At 33.7% G+C, this 17,163-nt stretch overlaps 1 protein-coding gene across 1 annotated transcript in view; it reads left to right on the top strand.

Annotated features, from left to right (window-relative positions):
* The window catches only part of ADAM7 (ADAM metallopeptidase domain 7), a 156,817-nt gene that overhangs the window by 76,445 nt on the left and 63,209 nt on the right, over positions 1–17,163 (top strand). Inside the window, exons 17-21 of the mRNA XM_045879544.1 lie at positions 4,383–4,463; positions 5,624–5,702; positions 6,211–6,316; positions 6,689–6,788; positions 13,656–13,712. Coding sequence (XP_045735500.1) covers positions 4,383–4,463; positions 5,624–5,702; positions 6,211–6,316; positions 6,689–6,788; positions 13,656–13,712 — 423 coding nt within the window. The remainder of the gene's footprint in view (positions 1–4,382; positions 4,464–5,623; positions 5,703–6,210; positions 6,317–6,688; positions 6,789–13,655; positions 13,713–17,163) is intronic.

Here is a 17,163-nt window from a genome sequence, read left to right as displayed (position 1 = left end):
TAATACCATCTGAAGAAAACTCATAAAGCTCTAGCAACTAATCCTGAAGAAATGGATATCTAAGATTTGCTTGACAAAGAAATCAAAGTAATCATTTTAAAGAAGCTCAGAAGGATGCAAGGGACCACAGATAGATGACTAAATGAAATCAGGAAAGCAATGCATGAACAACATAAGTTTAACAAAGAAATAGAAACCATAAAAAAAGAACCAAACAAAAATTCTGGAGCTGAAAAATACATTATAGAAATGAAAAAGTCAATGGAAACCTTCAACAGCAGACTGGATCATTTTAAAAAAAAAATCAGCAAACTTGAAGATAAGTCATTTGAAATTAGAAAGTTGGAGGAACAAAAGAAAAAAGAATAAAAACTAGTGAAGAAAGCATATGGAACCTATATGACACCAATGACAAAAAATGAATATATGCATTATGTGAGTCCCAGAAGGAGAAGAAAGAGAAAGAGAGAAAGGGGAATAAAGATTAATTTTTCAAATAATGGCTGAAAATTAGCCAAATATTTGGAAGGATATCAACTTACAAGTAGTGTTAAAGGGAACTCTTCAAATTGAAACAGAGGATGCTAAGTAACAACATGAAAACATTTGTAGTGTAATTTTCATTGGTAAAGGTAAATATACAGTCAAATTCAGAATGCTTTAATACTGTGAAGATGGTATATAAGTGTATTTTAACTCTAACATAAAAGTTAAAAGACAAGAATATTAAAAATAACTATTACTACAATAGTTTGATACTGGGTACACAATATAAAGAGATGTAAAGTGTGATATTAACAGCATGAAATATGGAGGAAGGAGAAGTAAAAGTATAGTAATCACAATGACTTAAAAAAAAAAAACTCTAGTAGATACGCAAAAGATAAAGAGGAAAAACATCAAAGCATACCACTGCAAAAAATCAACAAAGCACAAAGGAAGGCAGGAGAAGAGGAAGGAAGGAACAAAGAAGCTATAAAGCAGTCAGAAAACAATTAACAATGAAAATAGTAAGTTCTTAACTATCAATAATTAGTTTAGACAGACAAAACTAAATCTAGATTTATCTATCCAAAAGACACAGATTGGCTGTTGGGTTAAAAAACAACAACAACCAGGATCCAACAATATATGGCCTACAAAACACTCATGTTATGTTTAAGGACATAGGCTTAGGGCGCCTGGGTGGCTCAGTTGGTTAAGCGACTGCCTTCGGCTCAGCTCATGATCCTGGAGTCCCTGGATGGAGTCCCGCATCGGGCTCCCTGCTCGGCGGGGAGTCTGCTTCTCCCTCTGACCCTCCCCCCTCTCATGTGCTCTCTCTCATTCTCTCTCTCTCTCAAATAAATAAATAAAATCTTAAAAAAAAAAAAAGGACATAGGCTTAAAGTGAAAGGATGAAAAAATATTGCATGCAAAAGGCAACAAAAAGAGAATAGTGTGGCCATATTTATACCAGACAAAATACATTTTCAATCATAATCTGTCACAAGAAACAAAGACCACTATGTGATGATAATGGAGTTAATTCATTAAGAGGATGTAACAGTTATAAGTATATATAATATGCACCAAACATTAGAGGACCTAAAGATATAAAGCAAATATACAGTAAACAGAAAGGAGAAATACAATACAATTATAGTATGGTTTTTTAATACCCTACTCTCAACAATGGATAAATTATCTACACAGAGAATCAAAAAGAATACAATAGGCTTGAATAACTCTATAGACCAAATGGACCTAACAGATATATACAGAATATTCCATCCAGCAGCCACAGAATACACACTTTTCTCAAGTAAACTTGGAATATTCTCTGAGATAGATCATATGTTGGGCTACAAAACAAGTCTCAACACATTTAAGAAGACTGAAATAATATCAAATATCTTTTCTGACCGTAATAGAAAACTAGAATTCAATAACAGGAGGAAGTTTGGAAAATTCACAAATATTTGGAAACTGAACAATACACTCCTGAAAAAAAAAATGAGTAAAGAAGAAATTGAAAGGGCAGCCAAAAAATACCTGATATAAAGGAAAATGGAAACACAACATAGCAAACTTATGAAATGCAGCAAAACCAGTTCAAAGAGGGAAGTATATAGCGGTAAAGCCTACCTTAAGAAAAAAGAAAAATTTCAAATAAGCAACCTAATGCTACACTTAAAGGAACTAGAAAAAAAAGAAAACGACTAAGTCCAAAGTTAGCAGAAGTAAGGAAATAACAAAGATTTTTTAGAGCAGAAATAAATGAAACAAGAAAGACAATAGAAGAGATTTAAAAAATTGTTTTGGTTTTTAGAAGGTAAAGAGAATTGACAAAACTTTAAGTCGACTGACCAAGAACAAAGGGAGAGGATTCAAATAATAAGATTATAAATGACAAAGGAGACATTACAACTGATATCACAGAAATACAAAGGATCATAAGAGAATACTATGAATAATTATACAAGTTGAATATTTAAAAGAAATGGATAAATTCTGAGAAATATAAAATGTACCAAGACTAAATGATGAAGAAATAGAACATCTGCACAAATAGGAGATCAAAACAATAATTAATAATCTTGGATCATTAGAAGAACAAAGAAAAGCCCAGGATTGGATGTTTTTGTATGTGACAACAAAAGCACAGGCAAAAATGTAAAAATAAATAAGTGAGACTATATCAAAATAAAAGATTTCTTCAGCAAAGGCCACAATCAAGAAAATGAAAAAGTAATCAATGGAATGGGAAAAAATATTTGCAAGCCCCATATCTGATAAAGGGTTAATAGATAAAAATAGTAAGTAACTCATGCAACCAATAGCAAAAACAAAAACAAAAACAAATAGTCCAATTTAAAAAAAATGAGGTAAGGACCTGAATGGTTATTTTTTCCCAAAGAAGATATACGAATGACCAACAAGTAAATGAAAAGGAGGTCAACATCATTAATATTCAAGGGAATGCAAATCAAAGCCACTATGAGATATCACCCCATACCTGTTAGGATGGTTATTATCAAAAAGACAACAAATAAAAAATGTTGGTGAGGATGTGGAAAAAAAGGTACCCTTGTGCACTGTTGGTGGGAACGTAAATTGGTATAGCCATTATAGAAACAGTATGGTGGTTCCTCAAAAAATTAAAGATAGAACTACCCTATGATCCAGGAATCTCACTTTCGGGCACATAATTTTAAAAAGTTGAAATCAGGATCTTGAAGAGATATCTGCACTCCCATGTTCACTGCACCATTATTTACAATAGCCAAGATATGGAAACAATCTAAATGTCCTTTGACAGGTAAATGGATAATGAAAATGTAATATATATATAGAGAGAGAGATATATAATATCACAATAATATATAATAACAGAATATATATAATGGAATATTATTTAGCTTTTAAAAAAGAGGGAAATTCTGTCAGTTGCAACAACGTGGATGAACTTGAAGGACATTTCTTGTATGCTAAGCAAAATAAACTAGTCACAAAAAGACAAATACTGTATGATCTCACTTATATGTGGAAGCTAAAAAAAAGTCAAATTCACAAAAGCAGAGAGTAGAATGATGGTTGCCAGGTGGGGGAAATGGGGAGATGCTGCTGAAAAAGTACAAATTTTATGTTATGAGTAAATTCTGAAGGTCTAATGTAGATCTTGGTGGCTATCGTTAGATACTGTATTTTAAGTGTTCCCAGTACAAAAAAAGTAACTATTTAAGGTGATGGATGTGTTCATTAGGTTGTTTGTGGTACTCATTTCACAATGTATAAGTATACCAATCATCACAATATGTACTTTAAATATACACAATTTTTGTCTATTATACCTCCATAGAGTTGGAAAAGCATTTCTTGATATAAAAGAAATGGATAAAAATAAAAATAACAGGTAAAAATTAAATAAATGGGTGAAGATAAGCCAGGTAATAATTATAAGCAACAAATACAGTAATTTGATTATAAAATGTACAAAAAATAACAAGCAAAATTTAAAACAAAGTTAATAAGCATAAATAAGATTAATTGACATTGACAATAACAAAATGCCTAATCAGCAACTGTGACATAGCAAGCATAGATCCTTATCAAATCAAAATAAAGCTTGATAGAAATAATAAAAGAAATTGTTGTACCTATGATTACAGAATCTTTGATAAATTAACATTTGAAAAATTAGTAAAGATATAGACATTTTAATAATGAGTTTATATAAAACAATATTTGAATGTACCCTATATTCATTTCAAATATCTATCAAACATTTATGGAGGATTTCTTCTTCTACAGAAGATTCTACATGTGGTTTTTTACAATAGAAAAAGTCGTGTAAATTCTAAGAGCAAGTTATTAATTCATATGGGTAACTTCATTTCCAGGTGTGTAGCAACGGTGAATGTGTGAAACTTGAAAAGGTCTACAATTCAACCAATTGCTTTTCTCAATGCAATGAAAATGCTGTAAGATTTGACTCCTTTTTAAATTAATGTTTTGCCAGTCATTTATTTACGTAGGACTTCATTCCTGAGAGTGGTGTGTGTGTGTGTGTGTGTGTGTGTGGTGATTTTTAAATCAAATATACATTTGGGATCCATTTTCTCATGTATCATCCATAAAATTGATCTAAAGATCCAAACCAGTATTACACATAGATATTGCCGGTATTGCAAGTGTATATTTTATCATTGGATTGGTAATCTAGAAACCCAGTAATTTATGCACATATGAAGTTTAAGCTTGATGTTTAAATTTGAATCTATCATAATGTCACTTATAGTTAAATTATACCAATGTCAACATTAACCTAAAGCTTTTGACAAATCAACAAAAACTTATAAATACACATATTTATAATTTTTGTTGTGTATATGTGTCTATATATATCTAAATATCTATATAAATATATCTAAGTATATAATATAAGATATAATATAATATATATCTAAATACTAGCAGTACCTAGTAGTTTGCATTTGTGGGTAACATCTCTCCTTAACCCAGTTAATCAGTAACATATAAAGTTTTATATGTATCAGGTACTCTTTCAAGTACTTTACATATATATTAAATTTTACAAGCTTCTCAACAGCCTTAAAAGGTGGGTACTATTCCTATACCCACTTTTATAGATGGAGAAGAAATCACATAATGTTCTGTAAAAGGAAAAACTGAGATTTAAGTACAGAAAGAATGTATATTCTTAATCATGACACAACGCTCTTTGATGAACTAAACATGGTGCCACCACTTTTTCTCATGTTAATATTATTTCATTACTACTAAACCTAGCTAGATCTGGCTATGATATGTCTAACTCTAGCAGAGGGCTATTCCTTTAATAAGATTGATGCCATCTAGAAAGATAAGTCAAGCCATCTTGTTCATCTGGTTTTGAATTTGTTAGAATCATTCTCTTGTCCAAAGGCCATCTTCAAATTGGTTGCTTGTAACTTTGTTTGCTTATTTTTTTTCAAAGGTTGATTCTGATACACAGTTTAGTTAATCAGTAAAAGTATGTGTGTGTGTGTGGGCATCTGTGTGTGTGATGTAGAACTAAGCAAAGTGCGGTGCAAAACACACACATAATCTGATAAAATTATATGACTGATTGCTCTTCCAGGTGGTTGGCCATGAACTTGAGTGCCAGTGTGAGGAAGAACAGGAACATGTGGACTGGGGAGAAAACTTCAATGTTACCAGTGAGCATCCTAGAATATAATATCTTACATATATCAAAAGCCTAGACAATGAGAAAGCTTTTTGCCTTATTTCTGAAACCTAATATGTATATGTTGTGTTTCTGTGTGGATTTGCACAGTATTTTAATTATTTTGTGTATTAAAATAGCCAAATTTGAATTTACAACAACTGTCTTTTAGAATCAATATATCTTCTTCTAGTTAAATTTGGATTAGATCTTCTAAGAACCCATAACGCAATAAGGCCTTTTCTATAGTCAGTTAGTAACTGACAGTCAAAACATTTCCTGCTGATTGTGGTTCTTAAACATAATGGAGTCTTGGGTGGATTGTCAATGTCTAATACAGATGATAATTTCTCTAATGTCTTGGTCTTTATATTTAAAAAAAAAATTGGAGGAAGGGGGAATTAAAATCCTTTAAGGAAGGGAGAAGCTGGATTGCAACAGCTCAGTTAATATGCCACTGTTGATGTCCTGGCTAAAGCTTATGTTTTTTAATGTTGCAGATATATCCATCCTGGTTGTTGTGCTTGTCCTGGTTATTATTGGTGTTGGGGTAGTCGTATTATTAATTCATTACCAGAAATGTATTAAGTTGAAGCAAATTCAGAGGTATGTATTTTCTATGTGTTGAAATGGGACCATTACTGAGAATATATAAGCTTTATCACCACTGATGGTACTCCATGGGGGAGAAGTATAACCCTTTACTGAGGTCAAAGTAAGAGTAACAGTAAATCGAGCTTTTACATATTTATGTTTTCATCTCCAAATGCTTATCCCAGTGGGGTTCCTAAACTTCTCTACACACTGGAATCATAGGGATTTTTTTTTTAAAGAATGCTAATTTTAGTTCCTACCTCAGATTTAATTGTTACAGGGTGTAACTTGAGTATCAATCTTTTAGAAATCTCCTAGATGATTAAATATTAACCACAGAGTTATCCTATCGCTTATGACAATATTCAATTTCCTTCTTGACAGCCCACCTAGAGATACACTGGGAGTGGAGAATAAAGGATACTTTGGTGATGAGCGGCAGGCAAGAACTGAGCCAATTTTACCTGATATTCATCCCCTCCATGTAAGAAAATGCCATTTGCAATAGTTAATTAATTGATTTAAAAAGAAGTTGCACGTGTTTTTGAAGTGGAACTAGGCCTAATCTAAGTGACATGGGAGAAGCAAAAGAACAGTTTAACATAATTCCACACCAATGTAGCCTTCAATCTACCTGTGGGCAAGGAAAAGATGGCAGGACACAAGCAAACCAAGACTCTATTTTAGAGCAGCATATATTAGTGAAATAAAATATTGATTTGTGCACTATTGGAAAATTTACAAACATAAACTATATTTTGGAACATAAAACAAGTATTTTTTTTTAAGATTTTATTTCTTTATTTGAGAGAGAGAGAGAGCACAACCAGCAGGGAGGTGGGGCAGAGGGAGAGGGAGAAGCAGACTCCCCGCTGAGCAGGGAGCCCAACACGGGGACTCAGTCCCAGGACACTGAGATCATGACCTGGGTTGAAGGCAGACGCTTGACTGACTGAGCAACCCAGGCACTCCGGGACAGAAAACAAGTCTTAACAAATTTAAAAGAATTGCTGTTATACAAAATATGTTCTCAAAATAAAATTTTATTAAAAACCAGTAACAGAAAAATATTGGGAAAATCCCCAATTGAAAATTAGATAACAAATTCTAAAGAACACTTGGGTCAAATAAAAACTCAAAAGGGAGAATAAAAAATAAAGGAAAATGAAACAAAACATACCAAAATTTGTGGGAAATAATGAAATCAATAATTAAAGGAAAGTTTATAGCACTAAATGCTTATGTTAGAAAAGAAGAAAGGTATCAGATTGATGATATCAGCTTTTATTTTTAAGAAACCAAAAAATTAAAAAAAAAAGAAAAAGAAAAGCAAATAAAGCTCCATGCAAGTAGAGGACAGGAAAATAATAAATACTGGGCACCAATGAAATTGAAAACAAAACAAAACAAAAATCACGTAAGAAAAAAATGAAAGCAAAATTGTTTTCTACAAATTAATAAATCTTACAAATTTCCAGTCTGAGCAGAAAAACGTAAAAGAGTCAGCATGACTATCAGGAATCATAAAGTGACATCACAGGAGAGCATACCCTTATTAAATTGACAATATTTTGAATATGAAGATTAATTTGGAAAATTATAATTTTAATATATTTGAGTGTAATTAAATAGTGAACTTTTTGACAGTTGCAAATCATCAAAGCTTTTTCATGAAAAAATAAACTAAATAGTTCTGTATGTAACAGAGAAAACTGAATTTGTAGTAAACACCTTTCCACAAAAAAAATGGTGAATTCTACCAAACATATATATAATGATGAAATAATACCAATTGTACATAAACTTTTCCAAAAAATGGGAGAGAATCCACACTTCCCAACTGCTTTTATAAGGAAAGTATTTTTCTGTTATACACCTAGAGAAAAGCATTACAACAAAGAAAACTATTTGCCAATACTTCTAATAAATATGTGTATAAATATTAAATTTTAGCCAATTGAATTTCACAATGCATAAAATGGATAATGCATTGTGACCAGATGAGGTTTATCCTAGGAATGTAACATAAAGTTAACATTAAGGAATCAATCAAGCTAATTCACTGTATTATTTTACTAAAAGTAAAATCATGATCATCTCAACAGATGCAGGAAAAGTATTTGAAAAAAAATCTAATATATATTCCTGATAAAACTCAGTCAACTAGGAATATAAGGAAACTTTCTGAACCTGATGGAAGTATCTACCAAGAAACCTAGAGCTACTATCGTATTTGTGGTTAAAAAACTGAATACTTTTCCTAAATATCAGGAACAAAGCAATGATGTCCACTGCCACCACTTCAATTTACCATTTTACGTGAGATTATAGCCATACAATAAGGAAAAAAAAAATAGAAAGAAAAAAGTAAACTGTTTTGATTTGCTGAAGACACAATCATCTATCAAAAATCTGATAGTAAATAGGGGCGCCTGGGTGTCTCAGTCCTTGAGCGTCTGCCTTCGGCTCAGGTCGTGATCCCAGGGTCCTGGGATCGAGCCCCGCATCGGGCTCCCTGCTCCACAAGAAGCCTGCTTCTCCCTCTCCCACTCCCCCTGCTTGTGTTCCCTCTCTCGCTGTGTCTCTCTCTCTGTCAAATGAATAAATAAAATCTTTAAAAAAAAATCCTATAGTAAATAAAAGTGAATTTAGTAAGATTTTAGGATACAAATTCATACGCAAAAACTTACTGTGTTTCCATATATAAACAATGAACAATCTGAAAAACAAAATGAAACCACAAAATGACATTTACAGCAGCATCAAAAATATGAAATACCTAAAGATAAAGCTGACAAAATATGTAGATAAAAAACTATAAAATATTGATGAGAAAAATTTTAAAAGACCAAAATAAATGGAGGAAATACACTGTTGTTGAGTCAGTTCTCTGCAAATGGATCTATAAATTCAAAACAATAATCAAAGAATTGGCAAGAGTTTTTGTAAAACAAATAAATTTAACAAGGATATAAGAACAATAAATGAAAATTAATTATATTTCCATATACTAGTAACAAATAATGTGGAAATAAAATCAAAAATAAAATTTGAAATAGCACCAAAAATGTGAAATATTTAAAGATACTTCTGATGAAATATGAACCAGAACTATATATGGAAAATGTCAATATGCTGCTGAGAAAAATTTTAAGACCTAAATAAAAAGGAGTATATGGATTCACATGTATATTAATATATTGATCGGTTGCCAGTTGATTTGCTAATTGATTCCTTACAAAGGTGCAAAGGAAATTCAGAGGAGAGAGAACAGTCTTTTCATAAATGGTGTTGGAGCAACTGGATATCCGTATGTACAAAGACTAACCGTGATCCATTCCTCAAACCAATAACAAAATTAACTCCAACTGCAATATACACAGAAATATATGTATTTTTTCCCAGTAAAAATTTAAATAAAAAAATGTACAAACTAAATTATAGTGTTGAGAGGTAAATATTTGGGGGGTAAACATACAATGACATGCAAGAGCGAGTTCATTATTTTAAGTAAGGAATGTGGCTAATTTGAGGGGTGGCAGTAGTGATAGGAAACTTGAAATGGCAAAGTTTTATTTCTTAACCAAGGCAGTGATTTCAAGGATATTTACCTTAAATAGTTCATTAAGCCATAAACCTGTTGTGTGTGTTTTATCTGTATTATATTTTCCTGTGAAATGATTAAAAATAAAGGACAACAATACCAATTACTAGTGGGGATATGGACAATGAAAACTCTCATACACAATTAATAAGAGTTTAAACAGTACAGCTATGGGGGAAATTGGTACTAAGTATTAAAACTGATCATACATATACCCTATGACACAGCAGTTCCTGTCATATGAATACACCCAACAGAAATCCATACATGTATATGGGAAAACATTTAGAATTATGTTGCAGTAGCATTATTTGGAAAAAGTGAAAACAATAAAAATGTCTAATAAGAGTGAAAGGGATGAACAAAATGCTATATACTCATACAATGGAACATTACAGAGAAGGCGTGATAAATGAACTACTGATATCGACCACATGAATAAATCTCACAAACACACTGTTAAGATGTCAAATCCAAAAACACACTGTATGACTCAATTTTTATCAAATTCAAGAACTGGCAAAGCTAATCTATGGTATTAGAAGACAGGGTAGTGATTACCGCAGGGAAGAGAGAATCTTCAGAGAAGGAGATAAAGTTTTATTTTTTGATTCTGGGCAACTTTGAGCAACTTTCGTTGCTCATTTGTGAAAATCCATCCTCTACACTTGTATATGTGCATTTCTTTGTGTATATTTTACACTAAAGGAAAAGTTGATTGAAATCACAGCTTTAGCAATATATGAAGACCTAAGAGAAAAACCAGTAATCTTGCAGAAGTCCCTACAATTAGTGGCTTGTTTACTACCTTTAACAACAGCTATGATTTCTAGTGCATTCAGCTCATTGAAAAAAACTGTAAGTGTCCAAATTAAGAAGGTACAAAGTCATTCCCTTAAAAAAAATTAACCATTGAAGAAAGCATTATTGATAGGACAATATTGATGAAATTACCCAGTAGGACTGTCTTGAAGGAAGGAATATAAGCCTTAAATTCAGAGGCTAAGTATTAGCTGACCATTATTAGATGCAAATGCAAATGAAAATATGATAATGCTAGTATTTTTAAGTTAGGATTTTTTTTGGTTAGTGGTGGCCTGGTAACACAGCTCCAAAGATTTTGAATGCTTTGCTCCAACCCTACGTGTCACATAAGCCCTGTGTTTCTTACTTCACAATATTGCAGAACATGCTCCCGCTCGACCCCCAGAAATACATATATGCTTCTACTGAACTTCACTCGAGTATTTAAGGATGGTTAATCTTTCTCTGGTTGTATGATGGTTTATTATTTTTTATTATGCCAATGATGACCCCAAGATGATAAAGCAAGTCTTAATTGTCCACTGGAATGGATGGAAAATATTGTGTGATAATTTTTTAAGCTTACACTTAGATTTGTTGATATGAACAACACGATGCGAATATCAATCTTGTATATTTGCCTTGAGGTTTAAATAAGAAACTATGTAAAGGTACTTATCACAGTGTTTGCTAAATATTAGTACTTAATATGTATTAACATGCTTCATGAATTCATATGAAAAACAGTTGCGCTCCTGGGAAATGAGAGTCTGGTGAAAAGTGGCCTGAGTATGGGATCAATGATACATATTCACAGAAGTCAACCAGAGGTTCACATAGAGACCTTGGGGCATATTTGTTTCATTTCCAGAATGCAAGTTCCTTAATGATAATTTTAGTTAAATGAGGGAAAGTAAAAGAGGAACTTAACAAATATTTGTTAGATATATAAATAAATTAAATTCACTATTAATGGTATATGTGCCATAATATGTTATAAACACAGGTTGTATAGTGTGGCATCGAATCTCACATTTAAGCTTTTTGTATTATTTGTTATAAAGTCATATAAATAACAGTGATTTAGCTGATGCTTGTTTGACACATTAGTTACCCATCAAAGGCCAGTTTTCAGGAAAATTGTGGTTTGGGAAGGGTCTTTTGATGTCCTTTCCCTGTTACATTAATGATGCTTAGTTATTTTTTTTTCTCTGGCACCCAGAACCTCTCCTAGGTAGGTCTGCTTTCCACTGGATCATGCTTTCTAGTTGTATTAATGTCCACTAGGTGTTAACAGAAAATACTTTAAAGAGGATAACCTCATCCAGGCATATCTGTAAGTTCTGGAGGTCCTCAAAGACCTTCAACGTCCAAAAAGGATGTAGCTGGTTATGGAATTTCAGACATTCGGACAATTCAATTAAGATTTGGAGCCTGAAAGACTTGCCTTGCACAATTTCCTCATAACTCATAAAGAAACTCCCATTCTTCTCGAATTAAGTTTGTTTTATAAGTTCTTAGACTCCTTCATTATAAGAGAATAACCTAGGGAAGAATATTGTTCCCATGTGTTTTAATATTTGTACATTACTGGGTTGTATTCCAGAGAGAGCTAGAAAATTTATACCCTGCACTTAGGAAATAGTCATACTTGCTTGAACACTAATTACAGGTTAATAGTATCTCTTTTCACTAGCAAAGAACTGCAGAGTCCTTGGAGAGGCTTCCAACCAGTTTTTCAAGTCCACACTACATCACACTGGTATGGTCCCTTATCTCCTTTTTGTTGGTTGTACTGATTTGTGGCCATTTCAATAATAATATTGGTGCCACTTAATCCTTTGCTGGTTCTTTGAATACGTCCAATAATATAACATAGCTCTCTGATTTGAGGCAGAAATAAGACAGGTCCTATTTTTGGCAGGGCTAGGATTAGTTTGAGAAGAGCATGAGAAGTTATGCTTGGTCATGCACAGTCAGATACTACCTTTAGGTAAAATATTGACATTGTGTTCATCATGAACTCTTGGGAATTAATTTTGATTTTTTAAAACAATGCATTAACACATTATTTATCACAATTACTGAGTTTGTTTGTGCCCCTCAAATGGTGCTTTTGAGATGAAAGCCTCACTAACTCTACCCTACCCCCAACCCTGGTTCTCAGGGGTCAAAACCCACTGATGGCTTCCAATGGGACTTTATCAGCCCAAGGGCTTTCCACTGACTGAGGTGTATTCCCTGATCAGTATTAATGAAAGAGAAACACATTAGCCAAATTAGCATGCAAATGCCTTAGAGACTGAGTCAAAAAAAAGAGTTATTACAGGAGCTCTAGGATCTCCTGAACTTCTAGAGTCTCTATATCTGCATCTGTATCTTCAAGGTCTGTAGTAGAGCTGGGCACTGAAATCACCAAGATTCTCAACTATGTATTTTTTTTTAAATCAACAATTCTCATTATGCTTTCTTTATTAATGGCGAAAAGGGTGTGATTAAGATAGATTTCAGTCTGTGGTTCCACAGAATTGTCCCATCACACAAAAGGATCTCAGAGTATGCCCTACAGTTGGGGTGGAGCTGAATAAGAATTTCTCCCCAATATCCACTCAACCAGTACAGTCCATTTTTATATATTGTTTTTACTGGGATTTCAACAGATATGTTTTCTCAATGAAAGCCCTAGTGCTTGAAAAATGTTTAGAAATCTCTTACTAAATACACTGTTGGAGGATCCACCACAAAGTTTACAAAGAAAAATGGTTTCTGATAAGACCTCACTGGCCAGAACCATCCCCCACCCTCTCCCATAGCAATTTACAAACTTTCTTAGATTTTTCATGGATCAAGAAGAGATGGTCTGCATATGTATGTGTTCGTGTGTAAGTGTCTATGCATGATATCTGGTACAGTTCCTGACACAACAAAGTTTATTTATTACAGAAACCTGCAAATAAAGATCCAAGAGGAATCGCTGATCCAAATCAAAGTGCCAAAATGGTAGGTTCCTGTGACAGATGGTACCACCCCCCCACACACACTTTTTAATTTTTCAAATGTTAGCATTCTTTGTGTTCTTTACATACTCATTGAATGAATAGGGACACCCTCTGTACTTATCAGAAGAATAGGATGGTTGGAATTGTTTTCTCTGATATGCTAACATTTCTAACAGATAATTCAGCAGCACGTGTTTCAGCCCCAGCGTTTCTGACCTGACCACAGGAGCAAGCTAGAATTTGATAGCGTCAGAGTCTCAACACATGTTAGACATAAGAAAAACAAGGCTTTTCTTGTCAAGAAAACAACTTTTCTTGCCCAGGGTGTACGCACTTATGGGTTTTCATGAAGGATTCTAAAGAACATAATAGCACTGGTAATTAACGAGAAGGTACATTCCTCATGAACAGTTATTTCATGATGGTTTCATCAAAGTTTCACTTACCCAATCAATAACTAACTGTATCTGAGGGATTATTTCACTCTTGAATTGCTATGGCTATGTTAGAAAACTTATCAAAAAATTGTGATTTTTGTCAAAAGGAGACAAAATGAGCATTGTTTGGCTACATTTCAGAGTTCATTCATCCATTCGTTAATTTCTGTTGAGTTCCTACAATGTACTGGGTTAATGTGAAGCTTCCTCCCACAAAACTTTCTCTGTTGGGATGGGGAAGGAAGGACATTTCTAATGGTCCTTCCTACTCATAATGATGGACCTGCCTCATACTGAAGAGTGGAGAGAGATGCTCCTTAGTGCAAGCAAACTCTTTGACTTCCTGTAATGAAAAACAAAATGATTTTCTTTCTTCTGATAGGCTTGTTCATTTTATAATGACTGTTTAATTAGCCATGTCTAAGGAGATCTGGAAAAATGTGAATAAATGCAGTACAGCAGAATCCAGAAAAGTTACTGTAATTAGCAGATAAAAATGAGTAACTGAAACATAACATGCTTAATAGACTTTAGAGAAAATAACTTCTTTTTAACCATCTGTTTCTATTTAGAGCTTGAAATTGGATATCCAAAATGGCTGTGCAAGGCTAGGTTGAGAATTCTGGCAGAAAGATCTTCACAACCTTCCCTAGATATTTGCTACACAAACCTCTGGCAGTTTTTCAAAAGTTCTTTATCAAGACAGAAAATGTTAACAAGAAACAACTTCTTTCTATAATATTTACCTATAAAATTTACAACCTGTAGTGTAGACATATGCTACAAAAAAATTCTTAAAGTTTTTCCAATGTTTTTTAACCTAATACAAAAATAGTCTCCTTGCTCTAGTGTTTCCCTAAAAAAAAGTCAACCTAGTTACTTTAAAAAGACTCAAAACCTTGAGGATATTAAATTATACCCCCGAGTCTAAGAAGCAAAACATTGCTTATAAAAGGTTATTTCTTTGGGAGCATAAAACTACTTACCCCAATTGGAATCTGACATGATTACCACTAATTCTGGTTTAAAAGAAATTTTCTCCTGCAGAAGTATCAAGAAATTCAATGCAGGAAGTCATCTGATTCCACTAAATAATTAAAAGGTAGATGGCTGTCTGGCTTATGTCCTATCAGTGAAGGAGGCAGAATAGTCATCTTAACTTTAGAGTAGTTCTTAAAATTGTCGTGGCAGCAAAGGAAGACATGAAGTGCTCCTGGTTAAATTCCTGGACTCTAATTCTAAACTCTCAAATTTCTAGAATTCCTTATGAACCTGACAGAAGTCAGGGAATTATAAGAATTTCAGAAAATTAACTCCATCAGAGAAGAAATACTCACAATTCCTGTGAAGTGCTTGTGATATCTTTATAATACACAGATTTGAGCACTTACTGTGTAATTTCTGTGCCATCTCTACCCCTCCCTGATGATGATGTATGGGGCTTGCCCAGAAATAATTTCAGCTGTTTCTTACAAAAATGTTTCCCAACATGTTCTCTTGTGTTCTATGTTTTCTTTTTGTTACCTCTTAAAGCTATATGCAATTGTTTTTTTCATTTACTGAAATGAAGTTTTCAAGTGTGAAATGAGAATTTTCTGATTCAATAAATAAAGGCTGCAAATCAAGGAAGAAAGCTGGTTGTTCTTGATGAAACTCTTCTTGCTATTTTGACTAGTTGATGGGAGGACAGAGTGAGATCGGCAAAGGACAGCAGGGACTCAGCACTTTATTTATTTGAGAGAGAAAGTGTGTGTGCAAGAACAGTGAGAGTTAGAGGAAGAGGGAGAGAGAGAGAGTCTCAAGCAGGCTTGAAGCCCAGCATGGAGCCTGACTCGGGGCTCAGTCTCACGACCCTGAGATCACGACCTGAGCCAAAATCAAGAGTTGGACGCTTAACAGACTGAGCCACCCAGGCGCCCCTAGTGAGCTTTTAATAAACATTTATTGTTCTAATTAAAGCCATCCGTTTAAGAAAGAATATTGGCGATTGCATACTGAAAGTGAAAGAAGCTAATTTAAATGTTTCATGCAAGTTTGTGAAAAAAAGAAATTCTGTGTCACATATATTGGCCTCATGAAAGCAAACAATAGTCCTCCAATGTCCTAAATGGACAGTCACATATTTGTATTTGCTTGAACAATACATATGTTGATGAATAATATATATTTTGGTGATATGTTATTCCCCCTATAAAAGGATCAGCTTCTTGATTCATTATTTTTCTTACTGTTCTCATATTTCTTCCAAAAGACTCACCATCCCCTTTGCCTTGAGTTCCACATTCAGCCAACTACTAATTTCTAGTGATTTGATTTTTTTTCAAATTTCTTCTCTCTCTCCAATTATGTCTGGTACCACCTGAGTCCTCCGGCTTCATTGCTTCCTGCCTAGATAATCACTCTGGATTTCCAATCTTCTCCTCTGTTCTTCAGATAATCCCAGAAGCCTTCTGACAGTTAAGCTCCTTTTTTATTTTAGGGAATATTCTCCATGCTTGCCCCTATTACTTATCTGAGCCCCTGGAGACTTGACCTACACTTCTTTCAGATGCTACTACTATGTGTTCTATTTCTTAGGGATCTTCTCCTTTCAATACCGTCTGCAGATTAGGAAGCATCTTCATGGTTTCTCCCTACTAGTGGTCCCTTGTAGGTCCAATGCCATCCCTGGTTATGGAGCCAATTATGATTTGAATTATGATATTAGCCCTAATATTTCTGGCTTTTGTCACCTCTGAGAGTTTGAGTCCTTTCCTTTGAATGAAGAGTTGCGGACATAACTCGTGTTGTGAATGGACGGACCCACTGGACCTACAGTCTAAGGACCTCTGTCTTCCTCCTCAGCCCTGTGAGCTTCTTGCTGCCCACCCCATACACAGAGAACCCTTCCTGATGCTGGAACTTGCCTCAGTGAAGACTGAGCTTGTTAAAGCTCTGGGATGTTATGCTTGAGGGTAGTGAGTTACTCTCTGCATCTGGGTCACTCTATCCTCTGCCCTGGATGAGGTGGATTTA

This window comes from Mirounga angustirostris, unplaced genomic scaffold, assembly GCF_029215605.1.
Source record: "Mirounga angustirostris isolate CCGP_5_RB_7025 unplaced genomic scaffold, mMirAng1.0.hap1 SCAF_2, whole genome shotgun sequence".
In the NCBI taxonomy this organism is placed as follows: Eukaryota; Metazoa; Chordata; class Mammalia; order Carnivora; family Phocidae; genus Mirounga; species Mirounga angustirostris.
Note: the sequence above shows the minus strand (reverse complement) of the source record. Positions and strands in the feature narration are given on the sequence as shown.